The sequence below is a fragment of the Asparagus officinalis genome, chromosome 1 (genome assembly GCF_001876935.1).
Source record: "Asparagus officinalis chromosome 1, Aspof.V1, whole genome shotgun sequence".
Taxonomy (NCBI): domain Eukaryota; kingdom Viridiplantae; phylum Streptophyta; class Magnoliopsida; order Asparagales; family Asparagaceae; genus Asparagus; species Asparagus officinalis.
In genome coordinates, this window is record NC_033794.1 from 10,363,153 (window position 1) to 10,379,581 (window position 16,429).

The 16,429-nt window shown below is 39.9% G+C and overlaps 1 protein-coding gene across 1 annotated transcript; it reads left to right on the forward strand.

Annotated features, from left to right (window-relative positions):
* LOC109830395 (pentatricopeptide repeat-containing protein At5g48910-like) lies at positions 2 to 1,939 on the forward strand (the record flags this gene model as incomplete). The annotated part of the gene is made up of 1 exon (XM_020397650.1): positions 2 to 1,939. A coding segment is annotated over one exon (1,860 nt), but the record flags the coding sequence as incomplete, so codon positions are not given.

Here is a 16,429-nt window from a genome sequence, read left to right on the forward strand (position 1 = left end):
CCCGCCAAAAAAACCTCTAAAGCAGGACCCAGCCCTCTCCCTCCTCCAACTCTCCCACCACCTCAGAGAAGCCACCCAAATCCACGCCCTCCTCATCAAAACCTCCCGCTCCTCCGACCCTTACTTCGCCGGCCGCCTCTCCGAATTCTACGCACTCTCCCCCCACGGGGCCAACCTCCCCTTCGCCGAAAGAATCCTCCACTCCCTCCCTCAACCCCACCCCCTCTTCATCTACAACACCCTCATGCGGGCCCACCTCAACCTGCAAGACCCCGGCAAGGCCCTCCAGCTCTTCGGACAAACCCTAACCCTTTCCCTGCCCCCCGACCACTTCACGTTCACCTTCGCCCTCAAAGCCTGCACCGGGTTGTCGCACGACGGCGCGCTCATCGCTGGCACGCAGCTACATTGCTTTGTGATCAAGCTCGGCCTGGAGTCGAACCCTCATATTCGTAACAAGCTGATTCACCTGTACGCGATCTGCGGACGAGTTGGAGATGCACGCAAGGTGTTCGATGGGAGCTCCGTAAGGGATGTTGTCGCCTGGAATAGCATGTTGCAGGCTTATGCTGATGGCAAGGATGGAGATGGTCTTCGGGAGCTCTTTTGCCGAATGCCGGATCGAGATGTGGTTTCTTGGAATACCGTGATTGGGTTCTACATAGAAATTGGTGAATTTGACGAGGCGATAATGGTGTTCAGATCTATGTTAGAGACCAAAGGGTGTTTCCCTAATAGAGTTACGATGATTACTGTTCTTTCAGCTGTTTGTCAATCGGGTGCATTAGGCCAAGGAAAGTGGATTCATGCTTATGTTCACCGTCGTGGGATTGAGCTTGATGAGAACCTTAGCTCGGCGTTGATCAACATGTACTCAAAATGCGGATGCGTTGAATTTGCGGTGGACACTTTTGAGGCAACGATTCATAGGAGTGTTGATACTTGGAATGCGATGATTGCTGGGTTCACTGCAAATGGCCTGAGCTCCAGGGCAATCAATCTCTTCCATAAAATGGAAAGCTTAGGAGTCATCCCTAATTTTATAACATTTGCTTGCGTTCTAAATGCTTGTAGCCATGGGGGGCTGATTAAACAAGGCAAAGACCTCTTCGAGAAGATGAAAGATGTTTATAACATCGAGCCTGATATTGGGCATTATGGATGCATGGTTGATCTCTTTAGTCGTGCGGGGCTATTCGATGAGGCCGAGAGAACGATTGATAAAATGCCAGTGAAACCTGATGCTGTCATGTGGAAAGCATTGGTTGGGGCTTGCAGAATTCACCACAACTTTGAATTGGGTGTGAAAGCTGGGCACAAGCTCATTGAAGTTGCGCCGGATGATCATGCGAGTTACGTATTGATGTCTAATATTTATGCGATGAAGAATGATTGGAATGGCGTTTGTAGAGTGAGGACAATGATGGCTGAGAGAGGAGTAAAGAAAGTGCCTGGATGTAGCTCGATCGAATTGGATGGCGTCGTTCATGAGTTCATTGCCGGAGATGGTAAGAATGCGAGGAAGAAGGAGATTTATGAGATGTTGGAGGAGATGAGTGAGAGATTGAGGGGTGCAGGTTACGAGCCGGATACAAAAGAAGTGCTTTTGGATATAGAGGATGAAGAAGTGAAGGAGAGCTCGTTGTCGCATCATAGTGAGAAATTGGCGATAGCTTTCGGGCTAATAAGGACGGGTCCGGGCACAACCATCAGAGTTGTGAAGAACCTCAGGATATGCGGGGATTGTCATAATGCAATAAAGATGTTAAGCGAAATTTATGGTCGAGATATAGTGGTTAGAGATTCAAATCGATTTCATCAATTTAGTAAAGGTTCGTGTTCCTGTCAGGATTATTGGTAGCAACTTTGTACTAACTATAAACTATGTCAGGATTATTAGTAGCAACTTTGTACTAATCATAAACCATGTCGTCATTTATAAAGGAAAATTCATTGGTTTTTTTCAATATTAGTCCCCAAAGTCTTTCATATTGAAATTACTCGCTCAAATCGTCATATTTTCCTCAGATCTGCAAGTATTTTGTTATTAATCCCCTGAATCTTCATATTTTGGAATTAACCCTCTAAATCTTTTATGTGATTTGAAACTAGTGCCTCTAGTGATCCATCTGTTAGGGTATACGTCAACAAGAACGCCTCGAACGGAGACGCAATACACACCCAAATAATTTTGGAATCACAGAATAAAACACATATTCAATCACAGTACTCACAGATATAACGTGGTTCACTCTTACGGAGCTACGATCCACGGTGCAACGACGATGCCCAGTTCTTTTATATTCCAAAAGAATTAGATCAAAGAGAACACCTCTCTTGATCAAAATACACTCCATGAATTCTCACAAACCCTCTCTTTGATATTAGGGAAAAAACTCTCTATTTTTCCTTTCTCTTACTCTTCTATAAGAGTAGTTGTTTTTGGGATGATTTTTCCTGAAGAGTTTTGGTCTTATTTATAGTGTTTGGGAAACACTATGCACTAATAATATTTTATTGGTGGGACCCGTCACTAATAATATTTTATTAGTGGGACCCACCACCTTTTTATTTTTCTCAAAATTTGCAACCACCGATTTTTATTTGTCAAAGATGGTGGCTGCATGACATTCCTTTGTCAAAGATGGTGGTTGTCTGACAATCTCCCATTTGAAAATTTGATTGAGTATCAATCATATCTTCACATCATTCTTGGTTGTATCATCCGGATGTCTTGTATCTTTGGCGTCTTGCACGGCCCTCAACGTTCTCAACGAAGGCCATATGAGGTTGCACACAGCCTCACCTTCTCTAGCGGAACTGGCTTGGTCAGCATATCGGCTGGATTGTACCTCGTATCAATCTTCACAAGCTTGAACTCGTTTCTGCTTTGTCATCTCCGTATGGCATGGTGCTTCACGTCAACATGCTTGATCCGAGCATGGAATGCGTCATTCTCTGACAAGTGAATGACACTCTAATTGTCGTAGTGGATGAAGTATTTCTCAAAGCTTACCCCAAGCTCAAGAAGAAAATCTTTCAACTATAGCAACTCCTTTGCTGCCTCTGCTGCAGACACGTACTCCGTTTCGGTTGTTGACAAAGTCACAGTATCCTGTAACTTGGATCTCCAACTTATCGCTCTACTACCCAAGATGAAGATGTAGCCGCTCGTGCTCCTTCTTGAGTATATTTCCCCGGCGTAGTCTGCATCACAAAAGCCTTCTAGCTGTATATCCGCCCCGCCATACTCAAGACAACGGTCGGATGGGCATCTCAAGTAGCGTAGAAGCCACTTGACCGCACCCCAGTGTTGCTTTCCCGGATTGCTCATGAAGCGGCTCACAACTCCCACTCATTGTGCAATATCTGGCCTCGTGCACATCATCGCATACATCAAACTCCCGACGGCAGATGCATATGGTATGTTGGTCATGAACTCATGCTCTTCAACAGTCTCTGGTGCTTGGGTCTTCGATAGCTTGAAATGGCTCGCAATCGGTGAGCCCACCGGTTTAGCTTTCTCCATGCCTAACTTTTTAAGAATCTTCTCAATATATGCCTTCTGAGACAACATCAGCCTCTGTGCTGATTTGTCTCTGATGATCCTCATCCCAAGAATCTGGTTTGCTGGATCCAGATCATTCACCTCGAAGCACTCGGAGAGACGCCTCTTGAGTTCCTCAATGCGGGCTAAGTCGGGCCCAGCAACCAACATGCCATCAACATAAATTAAGAGTATCACATAGGATTCGCCATACCTCTTGATGAAACAATAGTGGTTTGTGTCGCATTTGAGAAAACCGTTCTCCTCCATAAAGTTCTCAAACTTCATGTACCACTGTCGCGGAGCTTGCTTCAGGCCATACAAGCTCTTACGCAGGTGACACACGAGGCCCTCTCTGCCTCGTTCCTCGAAACCCACTGGTTGATGCATATAGATCTATTCCTCTAAATCTCCATGAAAAAAATACCGTTTTCACATCCATTTGCTCTAGATGGAGATCTCGAATTGTCATAATGCTAAACACAGTCCGAATCGTGGTCAACTTGACGACGGGAGCGAAAACATCAGAATAGTCAATCTCTGCTTTCTGCTCATAGCCCTTCACTACAAACCTCGCCTTGTAGCGTCTCCGTCCATCGGCTTCATCCTTAACCCGATAAATCCATCAATTGTGAAGAGCCTTTCGCCCTCTTGGAAGCTTTACGAGCTCCCAAGTCCCATTCTTCATCAAGGATTTTATTTCTTCCTCCATGACAGACTCCCACTCTCCCCGAGCTTTGCCGGTCTGCTGTACCTCCTCATAGCTCTCTGGCTCATCACTGTCAGTTAGGAGAAGATGATTCATAGTGGAAAGGTACATCTCTGGCACCCTCGGATTTCTTAGAGCTTTGCGAATTGTGATCGACAACTTTCCTGGATCCTGCTGCTGTGCATCTGGCATGTTCTCTTGATCTCCGTCTTCTGTGCTAATTGGTATCTCACTGCCGTCCTCACTATCAGTAATATCTGGGAAAAGAGGGGGAGATAGCTGACTCCCACTCACCTCTTTGGTCTTGTACACCAGCATTCTCATGGAATACGACGTCACGACTGCACACCACCTTGCGCGCATCGTGATCCCAGAAATGGTACACATACTCATCTCCTCCATAGCCGATGAAAGAGAGCTTCTTTGACTTTGGATCAAGCTTTGACCGGTCTGCAGAATTGGTCAAGACATAGATGTCACAACCAAATACTCGTAAGTGCTCTAGGTTCAGCTTCTTTTCGGTCCAAGCCTCTTCAGGTATCCCATAACTAAGAGTTGCGAATAGCCCGCGGTTGATCAAGTATGCAGCAATATTGATAACTTCGGCCCAAAAACTCTTGGGCAATCTGGAGTGGATCCTCATACTTCTGCCGCGCTCCAATATAGTGCGATTCATACGCTCCGTCACTCCGTTGTGCTGAAGTGTGTCTAGGATGGTCTTCAGTATCCTAATCCGATGGGACAAGCAGAAGTTCTCGAACTCCTGGCTGCAATACTCGCCTCCATTATCAGACTTTAGGCACTTCAGCTTACTGCATGTTTCGTTCTCCACACAGGCAAGCCACTTCTTGAAGATGATAAAAATATTTGACTTGTGCTTCAAGAAGAACACCCATAATTTTCTAGTAGCATCATCAATAAAAGTGACAAAGTAAAGAGAGTTACCAACAGATGGGACTTGCGCAGGTCCCCACACGTCGGTGTGCACCAACTCAAGAGTTGCGAATAGCCCGCGGTTGATCAAGTATGCAGCAATATTGATAACTTCGGCCCAAAAACTCTTGGGCAATCTGGAGTGGATCCTCATACTTCTGCCGCGCTCCAATATAGTGCGATTCATACGCTCCGTCACTCCGTTGTGCTGAAGTGTGTCTAGGATGGTCTTCAGTATCCTAATCCGATGGGACAAGCAGAAGTTCTCGAACTCCTGGCTGCAATACTCGCCTCCATTATCAGACTTTAGGCACTTCAGCTTATTGCCTGTTTCGTTCTCCACACAGGCAAGCCACTTCTTGAAGATGATAAAAATATTTGACTTGTGCTTCAAGAAGAACACCCATAATTTTCTAGTAGCATCATCAATAAAAGTGACAAAGTAAAGAGAGTTGCCAACAGATAGGACTTGCGCAGGTCCCCACACGTCGGTGTGCACCAACTCTAATTTATGTAGTTTTAGAGCTAGTCCAGTCTTGTTGAAGCTCACCTTCTTCTGTTTGACTGGGATACAGTCCTCACAGAAAGTCAGATCGATCTTGCTCAGACCCGGAAGCCTCTCTCCCGTGGCCATAATTTGCATCCCCTTCTGGCTCATGTGGCCAAGTCGTCGATGCCGAGTCATGCAGTTGACGGATGATGATGATGATGCTTGTTCTGTGACAAGCAGGCGGTCGATCTTCCCATTGGCGATGTAGAGAGATCCCTCGCGTTTGTCGTGTGCCACCACCAATGCACCCTTGGACACCTTCCAGCTTCTCTGTTCGAATGATACTCTATAACTGGAGTCAGTCAGTTGTCCGACTGATATAAGATTTCGCCTGAGATCCGGTACATGTCGAACGTCGTTCAACGTCAAGGTGGTTCCGCCCTCCATCTTGATGGTATAATTTTCCTTCCCGGAAACCTTACAAGGTTGATGTTGTCAAGATAGACTGTCCCTAGGTCCTTCTTCACGAACGATGAAAGCAGCTTTTGTTGTGAAGTTGCATGGAAATATGCACCAGAGTCGATGACCCATACATCACTTTTGACTTCTAGGGATAGGAGAAGCGCATCTGAATCTGTTTCGTGCATGAGATTGGCTGCACCGTCAGCCTGATCATCCTCTGCTGATGTAGGAACAGAAACTTTGCAGTCTTGTGTAAAGTGACCATTCTTTCCATATCTGAAGCACTTCCCTTCACCGTAACCATTTGGGTTCGGCCCTTTAGACTTTCCTCTGGATTTTGATCGGTCTCATCATCCCCTACCCTTCTTCTGTGCACGCCCTCGTGCCTCGACATGCAGAGCACTCCCACTGCTAGAGGCCTCAGCTCCTGAGACTTTGCGGTGAGATTCTTCATCCATAATTGCCCTAATCACTGTGTCCAGCTTTATCTTGTCATTGCCATTGGCGTTGCTCACCGCCATCACCAAATTCTCCCACGAATCTGGTAGACAAGAAAGTAGCAGAAGAGCTTGGATCTCATTGTCGAACTTGAGATCCACTACAGCAAGTTGTTGTACCACAACCTGAAATTCGTTCAAGAAGTCCGCCACGCGAGCTCCTTGCTGCATCTTTAAATTAAATAGCTTCTTCATCAGGTACACCTTATTTGAAGCAGACAGCTTCTCATACAGCACCTCCAATGCCTCCATTAACTCTTTGGTGGTAGTCGCATGCGAGACGTTGTAAGTCACATGCTGGTGAAGGTTGAGCCTGGTGATGACAATGTTGGCCTTCTTGTTTTGATGATGATTTAACAAACAATTTACATCTAATATTGTTTTTCTAGTGTTTGTGTTTTGTTATTTATTGTAGACAAACAATACGTTAGAGGATGGATGGAATTGCACATTCACGATCATATCCAATGGAGGTTGACGGAATTGTGGAGTGAAGCCTATGCAATTCAAATTGAAGATCCAAGTTCTAACTTCATCCGCAAGTGTATCAAGTTGAGCTACATCGAAGATCTATCAAGTTTGGGTATATTTAGTTTAGGTTTTATATTATGTGTGTTTGTACTTTAAGCTCAATCATATATACACACACATATTTGGTTTTTATATATATAGTTATATATATACACAAGTTTTGGTTTATGGACTTAACGATCATTGTATACATATTTCATTAAGTCTATAAAATTATTTCATGGGGTTTCAAAACATTGTTTATGTCAATACATCAAATTTCATGTATATCACATTTTCATATTTTGGACACACTTGCAAAATACATGAGTTTTCACAAATGGGAAACTCAATTTGAGAACTTCTTTTTCTAACATGTTCAATTTCATGTTTATAAATGTTTCCCAAAGTTTTATCAATTTTGGAATTAGTTCTTTTTCTAACATGTTCAATTTCATGTTTATAAATGTTTCCCAAAGTTTTATCAATTTTGGAATTAGTTTGTTATGTTTATTTGAATTTACAAAATCAAGTTTTTAATAAGCTCATGTTCGTGCACATGTTCGTGCATGTTTTTGCAAAACTGATACATTTTCACAATTGGGAAATGCGATTTGAAAATTTTCTTTGTTTACATATTTATCTTCATATATACAAACATTTTCCCAAGTTTTACTAATTTTGGAGTTGTTTTGTTATTTTCAATTAAATTTACAAAACCAAGTTTTTAGCAGTTTTTTTAGAAACTGTATATTTGTGTTCAAACAGTTATTTCTCTTAACTGGGAAATTATATTTCAGAAAATCTTTCTCTAACATGTTTATCTACATGTCTAGAATCTTTTCTCAAAATTTCATAATTTTTGGAGTTGATTTACTATTTTTAATTGATTTTATAAAGTCAGATATGCAAATTTCTAGAATCTGTCAAAATCAGAAACTGTCCGTGAACAGTACGGTCAACCCCTACAGTCGACCGTGCTACAGTATGGTCGACCGTCACGGTCGACCGTCTACAGTCCAGAGAGCAGTTTTATAGTTTTATTTCTCGCGGTCGACCACCACGGTCGACCGCCGAAGTTACCGTTGCACAGTAACGGTAACTTGCTGATTTTTGTTTTTTAGTGGGTTTTTATGGTTTTTTGGGTTGTTTTCTTCTACCCTATATATACCTCTTTGTCATAACTATTTTCATACCCCAAGAAAATATTTTAACAAAGTTTTAACAAGGGTTTAAGTTTTGTTTAGTGTTTGTTTAAAAAGCTTTTAAGCATTTGAGAGTTTGAGTTTGTAAAATCAATTCTACAAGAGCTTGAGGAGATCATCTATTGGAGTTTGAGCATCCAACTATTCTCCCTCTATCTCTTGATCTATTGAGAAGTTTTCTAAACTCTATTTCTAGCTTTATATCTATTTGTTTGATTATCATTTTATTAAAGCTAGTTTTATATTGAGTTTAGATTTGATTTCACTCATTGTTTACACACACCCACTTGAGCTTATTGTATTTACATTCATAGTATAATTTGGGTTATGGGATTGTAACATTTAGTTGTGCTTAATTGAGTTCTCATCCATTGTAGAGACAACTTTTGTTATATTGTGAGATTGTAAGGTTTTCGGTGAGTTAGAAAACCGAGTGTGTTGTTGTAAAGTTTTTGGTGAGCTAGAAAACCGAGTGAGAGTGTGAGGTATGAACGTTGATCGGTGAGCGTTAAAAACCGACATTGTGAGGTGTAAACGTTATTCAGGTAAGCGTAGAAAACCCGATTGTGATAGTGGATTTCTCCCCGGGAGTGGGGAGCGGAGACGTAGGACGGAAGGTCCGAACTCCATGATCATATCGTGTGTTTGAGTTTGCTTTGGCGCACTTCTCTTATGTTTATATTTCTTGTCGCCATTGTCCATTGCTCATTATTTATATCATCCATTATCTTGTTTATTTTGTTTACCCTTGTGTATATCACTTATCCTAGCTCATATATCTTGTTATATTTTATACTTGCTAGGATAACTTGTTATTAGTTTTAATTGGCATAACAAGTGCTTTACGATCGAGCACCTTCCACTTATTGTCGTCCATCTTCTCAGGTTTCCCCTCCACTCCTTGGAAGGGTAGGAAGAGATCCTTCTGGTACAAATAGTATTATATCTGCATCCTCCAAACCTAAATTTTTGGCTGTCAAATTTCTCAATCCGAAGCTTGTGGTATTCAACTGTAGATCCCATGGCGAAAGATTACGTCTTTCCCGAACCGTATTTGTGAATACTAACAATACTTATGAATAGTATTGTACTTGTGAATAGTGTCGTACTTGTGAATAGTGCCCAGTGCCTTTAAAGAGTAAATGATAATCTAACTTATTTTCTGATGTGGAGGATCTACTTTTAGTAGCAGCCACAGAGCATATGATAATCAGATATACATGCTCTTTGTCAGGCTCTGATACCATTTGTTAGGATGTACGTCAACAAGAACGCCTCGCACGCAGACGCAATACACACCCAAATGATTTTGGAATCACAGAATAAAGACATGAATTTAATCACAGTACTCACAGATATAACGTGATTCACTCTTACAGAGCTACTCCACGGTGCAACGATGACGCACAGTTCTTTTATATTCCAAAAGAATTAGATCAAAGAGAACACACTCTATTGATCAAGATACACTCTAAGAATTCTCACAAACCCTCTCCTTGATATTAGGAAAAAACTCTCTATTTTTCCTTTCTCTTACTCTTCTATAAGAGGAGTTGTTTCTGAGATGATTTTTCATGAAGAGTTTTAGCCATATTATTTATAGTATTTGGGAAATACTATGTACTAATAAAATATTATTGGTGAGACCCTCGACTAATAATATTTTATTAGTAGGACCCTCACCTTTTTATTTTTTTTAAAATTTGCGGTCACCGATTTTCATTTGTCAAATATAGTGATTGCCTGATATTTCTTTGTCAAAGATGGTGGCTGTCTGACACCATCATTTCTATGTTTTGTTTTGTATAGGTTCATTTAGACAAAGATTGTTTTGGCTAGCTTCTTTGAATAAAATATTTTGTTTAGACTACGGATTTGGCTAGCTTTTTTGGGTCCAAGTATTTTGTTCAGACCAAGGATCCCTACATGAGCAACTATTTGTCATTTATGTACCTTTTACTGTTTTACAAGTACTACGGTGCACGCAATGCGCACATGATATAGAACCTGGGGAAGTGCTGTAATCGGACTGCCAAGCGGCCAAGGTAATGGACAATTTGTTAGTGTTGTTTTTGATTTTTTTTAAGGGCAATTCCATTGATTTTTCTAGGCGTGAGAGCTTCTTCGAGATATTACCAAGTTTGAAAGCATTTCCTTTTTTAACAAACTTGAGGGCTTTTTCAAAATTCTAAAAGTGAATCTCACACAAATAAAAAACGGTTGTTCTTTTAAATAATAGCATAGATAAGAATGTGACACTTTTAAAATGCAATAATTAAGGATGCATAGAGGACCCTTATCCACCGTTATTCAGAAACATTCATACTGCGTCCAGATTCATTAGTAATAATTCCTTTTTTGAAATGGTAACAATGTCCATAATATCCATATTTGTCAAAATATGAATATTAAATCGTATTAGGATCTAGCTACTTGTATTCATATGAAATTCTATACGTATGGGTTACAATCCGTACTTCGTATGTCCGTATTCTGCTCTAGTTAATTGAATACCATATCATCAGACAACTTTGGAAATTTCGCACATGTCCAAATACACATAATCATAGAACCTGTATCTCTCTATTCTTTTCCTTTTTTTAATTCATTTCCTGCAAATCTCTCAAATCCGTTGCCTCTTATTCTCCTCTAGCTGCGTACGTTCATTCCTTTTTCACTAATTTCTTAGAGGATGCACCAAAAAAATCTATAAATATATCTCCAATTTTCTTTCATCATAGTAATCTCTCTCGTGTCATATTTTTGATGGGTGAGCTGGGATCGAGCTCTGCGCCTTTAGGTAACTTATGTTGGATTTCAACATAATGTAAAGGCTCAAGTTTCATCCCAACCCACCTATTCAAAAATAAAACAGATATTCAGGTTAATTGTATTTTTTTTGAAAGATTTACATATTTTTGGCGTGCAAGTTGGGATCGACCCCAACCTACTTGCTGAAAAATCAGCAGAGTTAAAAAGCTAAAATCAAGGTATCTATTATTTGTTTTGTCAACTTTTTATTAAAAAGGTGAAATCTCTTATTTTCCGTTTACTTATACTTAAGCTTCAAAGATACTATATAAGCTAATTAAAACATCATTTCTAATTTAGAAAATGTAAAGCATAATTTCTAATTTAGAAAATGGATTAAAATTTATGAAAAATTCATGGAAAACATTTATCTAGCCTAAGCCCAAAGTTTTAAGTGATGTAGCAGAAGTGTAATCAAATAACACTACTATTTCTTGTACAACAAGATGACACAAACCTTAGAAACCCCTAGAAATAGAAAACCTTCTGAAATATAGTAAACAAAACAAAATCTTACATAAAAATCACCTTACATAAGTCGTGAAAAGTTGCAAAATTGCTAATCTAGCCTCCTAAAATAAAGAGCTAACACATAAGTATTTAAACTAAGACAAACAAAACCTATTCAACACACAATTTGTGTCTTAAGATGATTTCCTTTGATTCGGGAACTCTATTGGAACAATGAAGTTATTGAAGGCATAGATCAATCCTTGAGCTTTCCTGTAACATTTATAATGAGGATTCTATGGAGGACTCAAGAGAGATGGTATGTTGCACGTCGAAATCTGCCTGAAAATTACCCAGTTTTCTTGGATCACCCGGGCTTTGTACTAGGGGTGGGCAAAAACCGAAAAAAACCGGTTCAACCGAAAAAATCGCCCAAAAAAGCGGGCCGGTTAACCGAACCGGATTAAATGGATGAGAAGAAGACTCTAAACCGCCCGAACCGAATTAACCGGATTAAATGGATGAGAAGAAGACTCTAAACCGCCCGAACCGAATTAAACCGGTTTGGATCCGGTTTAAACCCCTGAACCGCCAAAAAAAAAACCGAACTGAATTTTCTAATTCGTTCTTTGTCGGATATTCATATTGCTCAAAATGAGAAGGACTTCGTCGTTTGGAATTCGGTTAAAATGGAAAGGACTTTTGGTTCGGACGAAGTCGGATGGAATAGCTTTCTTATTAGTGAGTCATCACTTGTTTGGTTCGGACGAAGTCGGATGGAATAGCTTTCTTATTAGTGAGTCATCACTTGAACATTAAGCTATATAATTGCTCGGTAATTTGATTGTTATGTTTACATACATGTTTATATTGTATAGTTCCTTTTTCATTGGGCCTGCTAGCGTATATGCCCGCATTAAAATCGGTGAAACCTCATATAAGCTTTCAAATTCTACTAGAGGCATGTTAAGTTGTTTTCCAAGAAATGAAAGATAACCTTTTGATTATAGTTAATTAATATTTGAATGTTACGTAACCATATGTACTTGTTGATATGGTTTGCGCTCATTTCACTGATTTTGATTTTTTGTTAGCTGTGGTAAAGGTGTTACTTCAAACAAGCTCCACTTTTCATTGTTTGGGGGAAAAAGTTAAGTAGACAAAATGGACAAATAATGATACTTCATCAGAAATTAATAGGCAATGATCTCAGGTGTGGGCAGATTTTTGTGAAATAGTATTAATTCGGTCCAAAACCGAAACCGATCCGAACCGATCCGAATTTCGGTTGGGCCGAATATTCGGATGAAGGGGAAAAAAAATCTGGATCTGGATGAGAGTTTTGAGAATTCGAAAAATTCGGATTGGATGCGGATTGAGCTTAAAACCGATCCGAACCGAATATGCCCAGCCCTACTTTGTACAATCCAATTTCTCCCAAAAAGCATCACCTATTGCCTACGCATCATTAAATAAATGTATTGTAAGGGTCTCTCTCAAATTTTTATATAAAGTCTTATATAAAGTTTTCTGCATGCAAAATTATAATCTTTGCATGCATAAATGAATTTTACGCGTGAGTTTTATAATTTTGGGTTTTTGAGGTATTGGTCCCCTGAACCTCGTCTATTTCGATACAAGTCCCCCAAATGATCTATTTGGATAAAAGTCCCTCAAAACTTTTAAGTTCTTTGATAAATTCTTAATAGTTAATTCACACCCATCTGATCCTACTAAACTAGTGGGGTTGCTAGGAATTAGATTTTAGTCATGAGGAATTTTAGGAACTCTTACCAGATTGGTTTTTAAATGAGTTCAAAGGATACATTGACTTGTTTACCTTTGCAAGAGGGTAGACTGACGACAAGGGCAAAGATTTTAAGAAGATATGAGAATTAACCTTGGGGACCTATTTCAAAATCCTAATAGTTCAGAGGGCTTGCATCCCAAATATGATGATTTGGAGGTACTTGTATCCAGCTAGATGAGATTTGAGGGACCAATATCCAAAAAACCCAAAATTGGTTCCGTAAACTTGATACTTTCATCTCAAACCTGAAGACCACATTGTAAATAGCTATATACTTGCAACAACTATATATCTTAAATCTTCAAGCACATTGTACATAACAGTACATATTCTGCCTTTTATTCTATGTTCTCTCCACCTGAACATTACGAAAGACACTTTCCCTTATAAACAACAAATTGATTGGTCTCAATAAATATCAGTAAGTTTTACCAATAATCCTTACAAGAAAACGAACCTTTACTTATTTTCTTATTGGGTTTTTCTATAGAGTGCCCATGGGCACTCTATAGAAGAGGAGAGAGATAGAGAGAGATGATTAAAGAGGGGGCCACCTGATTTACATTGGGATCCCCTCCCCAATCATCTCTCTCTATCTCTCTCCTCTCTTATAGAATGCCCATGGACACTCTATAGAAAAACTCATTCTTATTTTAGGAAGATCCTTGCATGATGCATTTATGGTCATATAGAGGCTTTATCGCTATGGCATAATAACTCCGGCCGGTTATATGTCTAATCAACATATTTGACGATTTAATGTTATTTGCAAGAATAATTTGGACCTTTTATGGTAGAGAACATGTTAGATAACTAAAAAAAGAGCTAACACAAACTGGGCACGAATAGCCGTTGACGGACATTTCTGAATCTAGGAAGCATTTACGACTCAGGACACGGAATTCCACCTAATGAGTAGCACCCCCCCATGCGTACGTATGCCCAGTTTCCTCAGGCATCGGCCTCAAAGCCCGCCATCTCAAAGTGTTGAATGCTAGCAGAAGCGGCGAGAGGACCAAGCACTACCTAGATCAGTAAGAGAATGCAGTGATATGCTTCCCGTTGATAGGTACCGTCTTCTTTAGGAGTTGTGCTCTGCGGGACATTTAGTTCGATCAAACTAGGATTGAGCCAGCGGAACAAGAAAGTTACCGAGAGGCCAACGGCCGAAGCTATGTAATTGGGCGGAGGTGAGACGTTAATTGATACCGCACCGTGACACGATGAGATCCCATGATGAATTGATCGATGAAGGGAGATTGGTATTAGCGCCAGAGACTGGATTCAAGAGGCTGAAGTTACTGCCCGAAGCATCAGAGCTCAGCAACCGGCCGTGATTAGCGGAGGGCATGAAATACTGAGAGAGGATAGGAGTTCTGAAAGAGTTTGTCGTCGAAAGGGCCGTAAAAAGAGGTTTTTTCTAGAAGGATGAGGCACATGAGGAGGCGGTGTGGAAAAACCGGGGCCCATTAGAACAGGATCGTAACGAATAGTAGTGCAAAAGTAATAAAGTTGTTGGATATAGTTTATTAAACTAAAGTCGAAAGTGTTGCCTAACATCTAATGAAATGAAACAAAAAATCCAAAAAGAAAAATTAGGCAGTGAAGAAAAAAAAAAGCAAAAGTGTTTAATTCAACAAAGTTTGGTAATGTTTGAAATTTGGATAAAGTGGTTGGACCCACCGAAGAAAAATTAGTACGTGAACCCCACATGCATAGTAAAATATATTATTTTATTAGTGTATAGTGTTTTCCCAAACGCTATAAATAGACCTCAAATCCTTAAGAAAAATTCATTCCAAAAACAACAATCAATATATATATATATATAGATTGTAAAATTATTATAGAATAGCTAGTGCTCGTAGGAACAATGCCTAGACCGAGAAGGTTTGATAGATCGAGGAGATCTTTGCCTGATAGATCGAGGAGATCTTTTCCTGATAGATCGAGCAGATCTTGACAGTACTGGGTTGGTGCATACCAGAGTACTGGACTGCTGTTCCTGGAAGCAATTTGGCCTTGAGATCCTTATATATATATATTATAGAATAGCTAGTGCTCGTAGGAACAATGCCTAGACCGAGAAGGTTTGATAGATCGAGGAGATCTTTGCCTGATAGATCGAGGAGATCTTTTCCTGATAGATCGAGCAGATCTTGACAGTACTGGGTTGGTGCATACCAGAGTACTGGACTGCTGTTCCTGGAAGCAATTTGGCCTTGAGATCCTTGCACCGGAGTATGCCAAATAATGCTTTAAGCACAGCGTTTTACAAACGCACAGCAGCTGAGTTTGAAAATTTTAAATTATTGCACTTCAGTATTTTGTTCAGTTTTTGTTGTTATATATCTGTATTATTCCAGATTTAACCACAGGCGCCAATAAAAGTGAACACACAGATTTTACGTAAATTTAAGAGTTATAATCTCTCTTTACAAGGAGAAACTCTCTCTAATTCTTTCTCTCGGTCTTCTATGTTGGAATGTGTTTTTTCTAAAGAGTTTTAGGCCTATTCTATGTTGGAATGTGTTTTTTCTAAAGAGTTTTAGGCCTATTTATAGACAACTGAAAATACTATTCCTTATGTTATAATATTTTTTTCTTCTTTTGGTGTATTTAATTTGAAGCCCGCTACTTTTTTTATTTTTCCAAAATTGCAACTGACAGGCAGAGCTACACCACACTAATAGAAAAAACAATACGTGCAAAATCACATGTAAATGAGAAGATGATGAAATTAAATATATTTTCTTGTGCTAGGCACCCACCTCCTATCGGTGTGATTTATCGCTCGTGGAGCAACTAAGAATTTGTGGCCTCGATCTGGCCTGGGCTCAATCAGACAAGGAGACGCCGCTTTTATTCTGGGTTTTTATTTGTCAGTTTTCCCTTTAAGAATTCTCAATTTCGAAACTCAAGCAATTAGTTAGCTTTCTCCAAACTTAAAGTCTCAATCTCAACATGCAAAGCCAAGTTTCAAACATAGTAAAGCAAAAATAGCA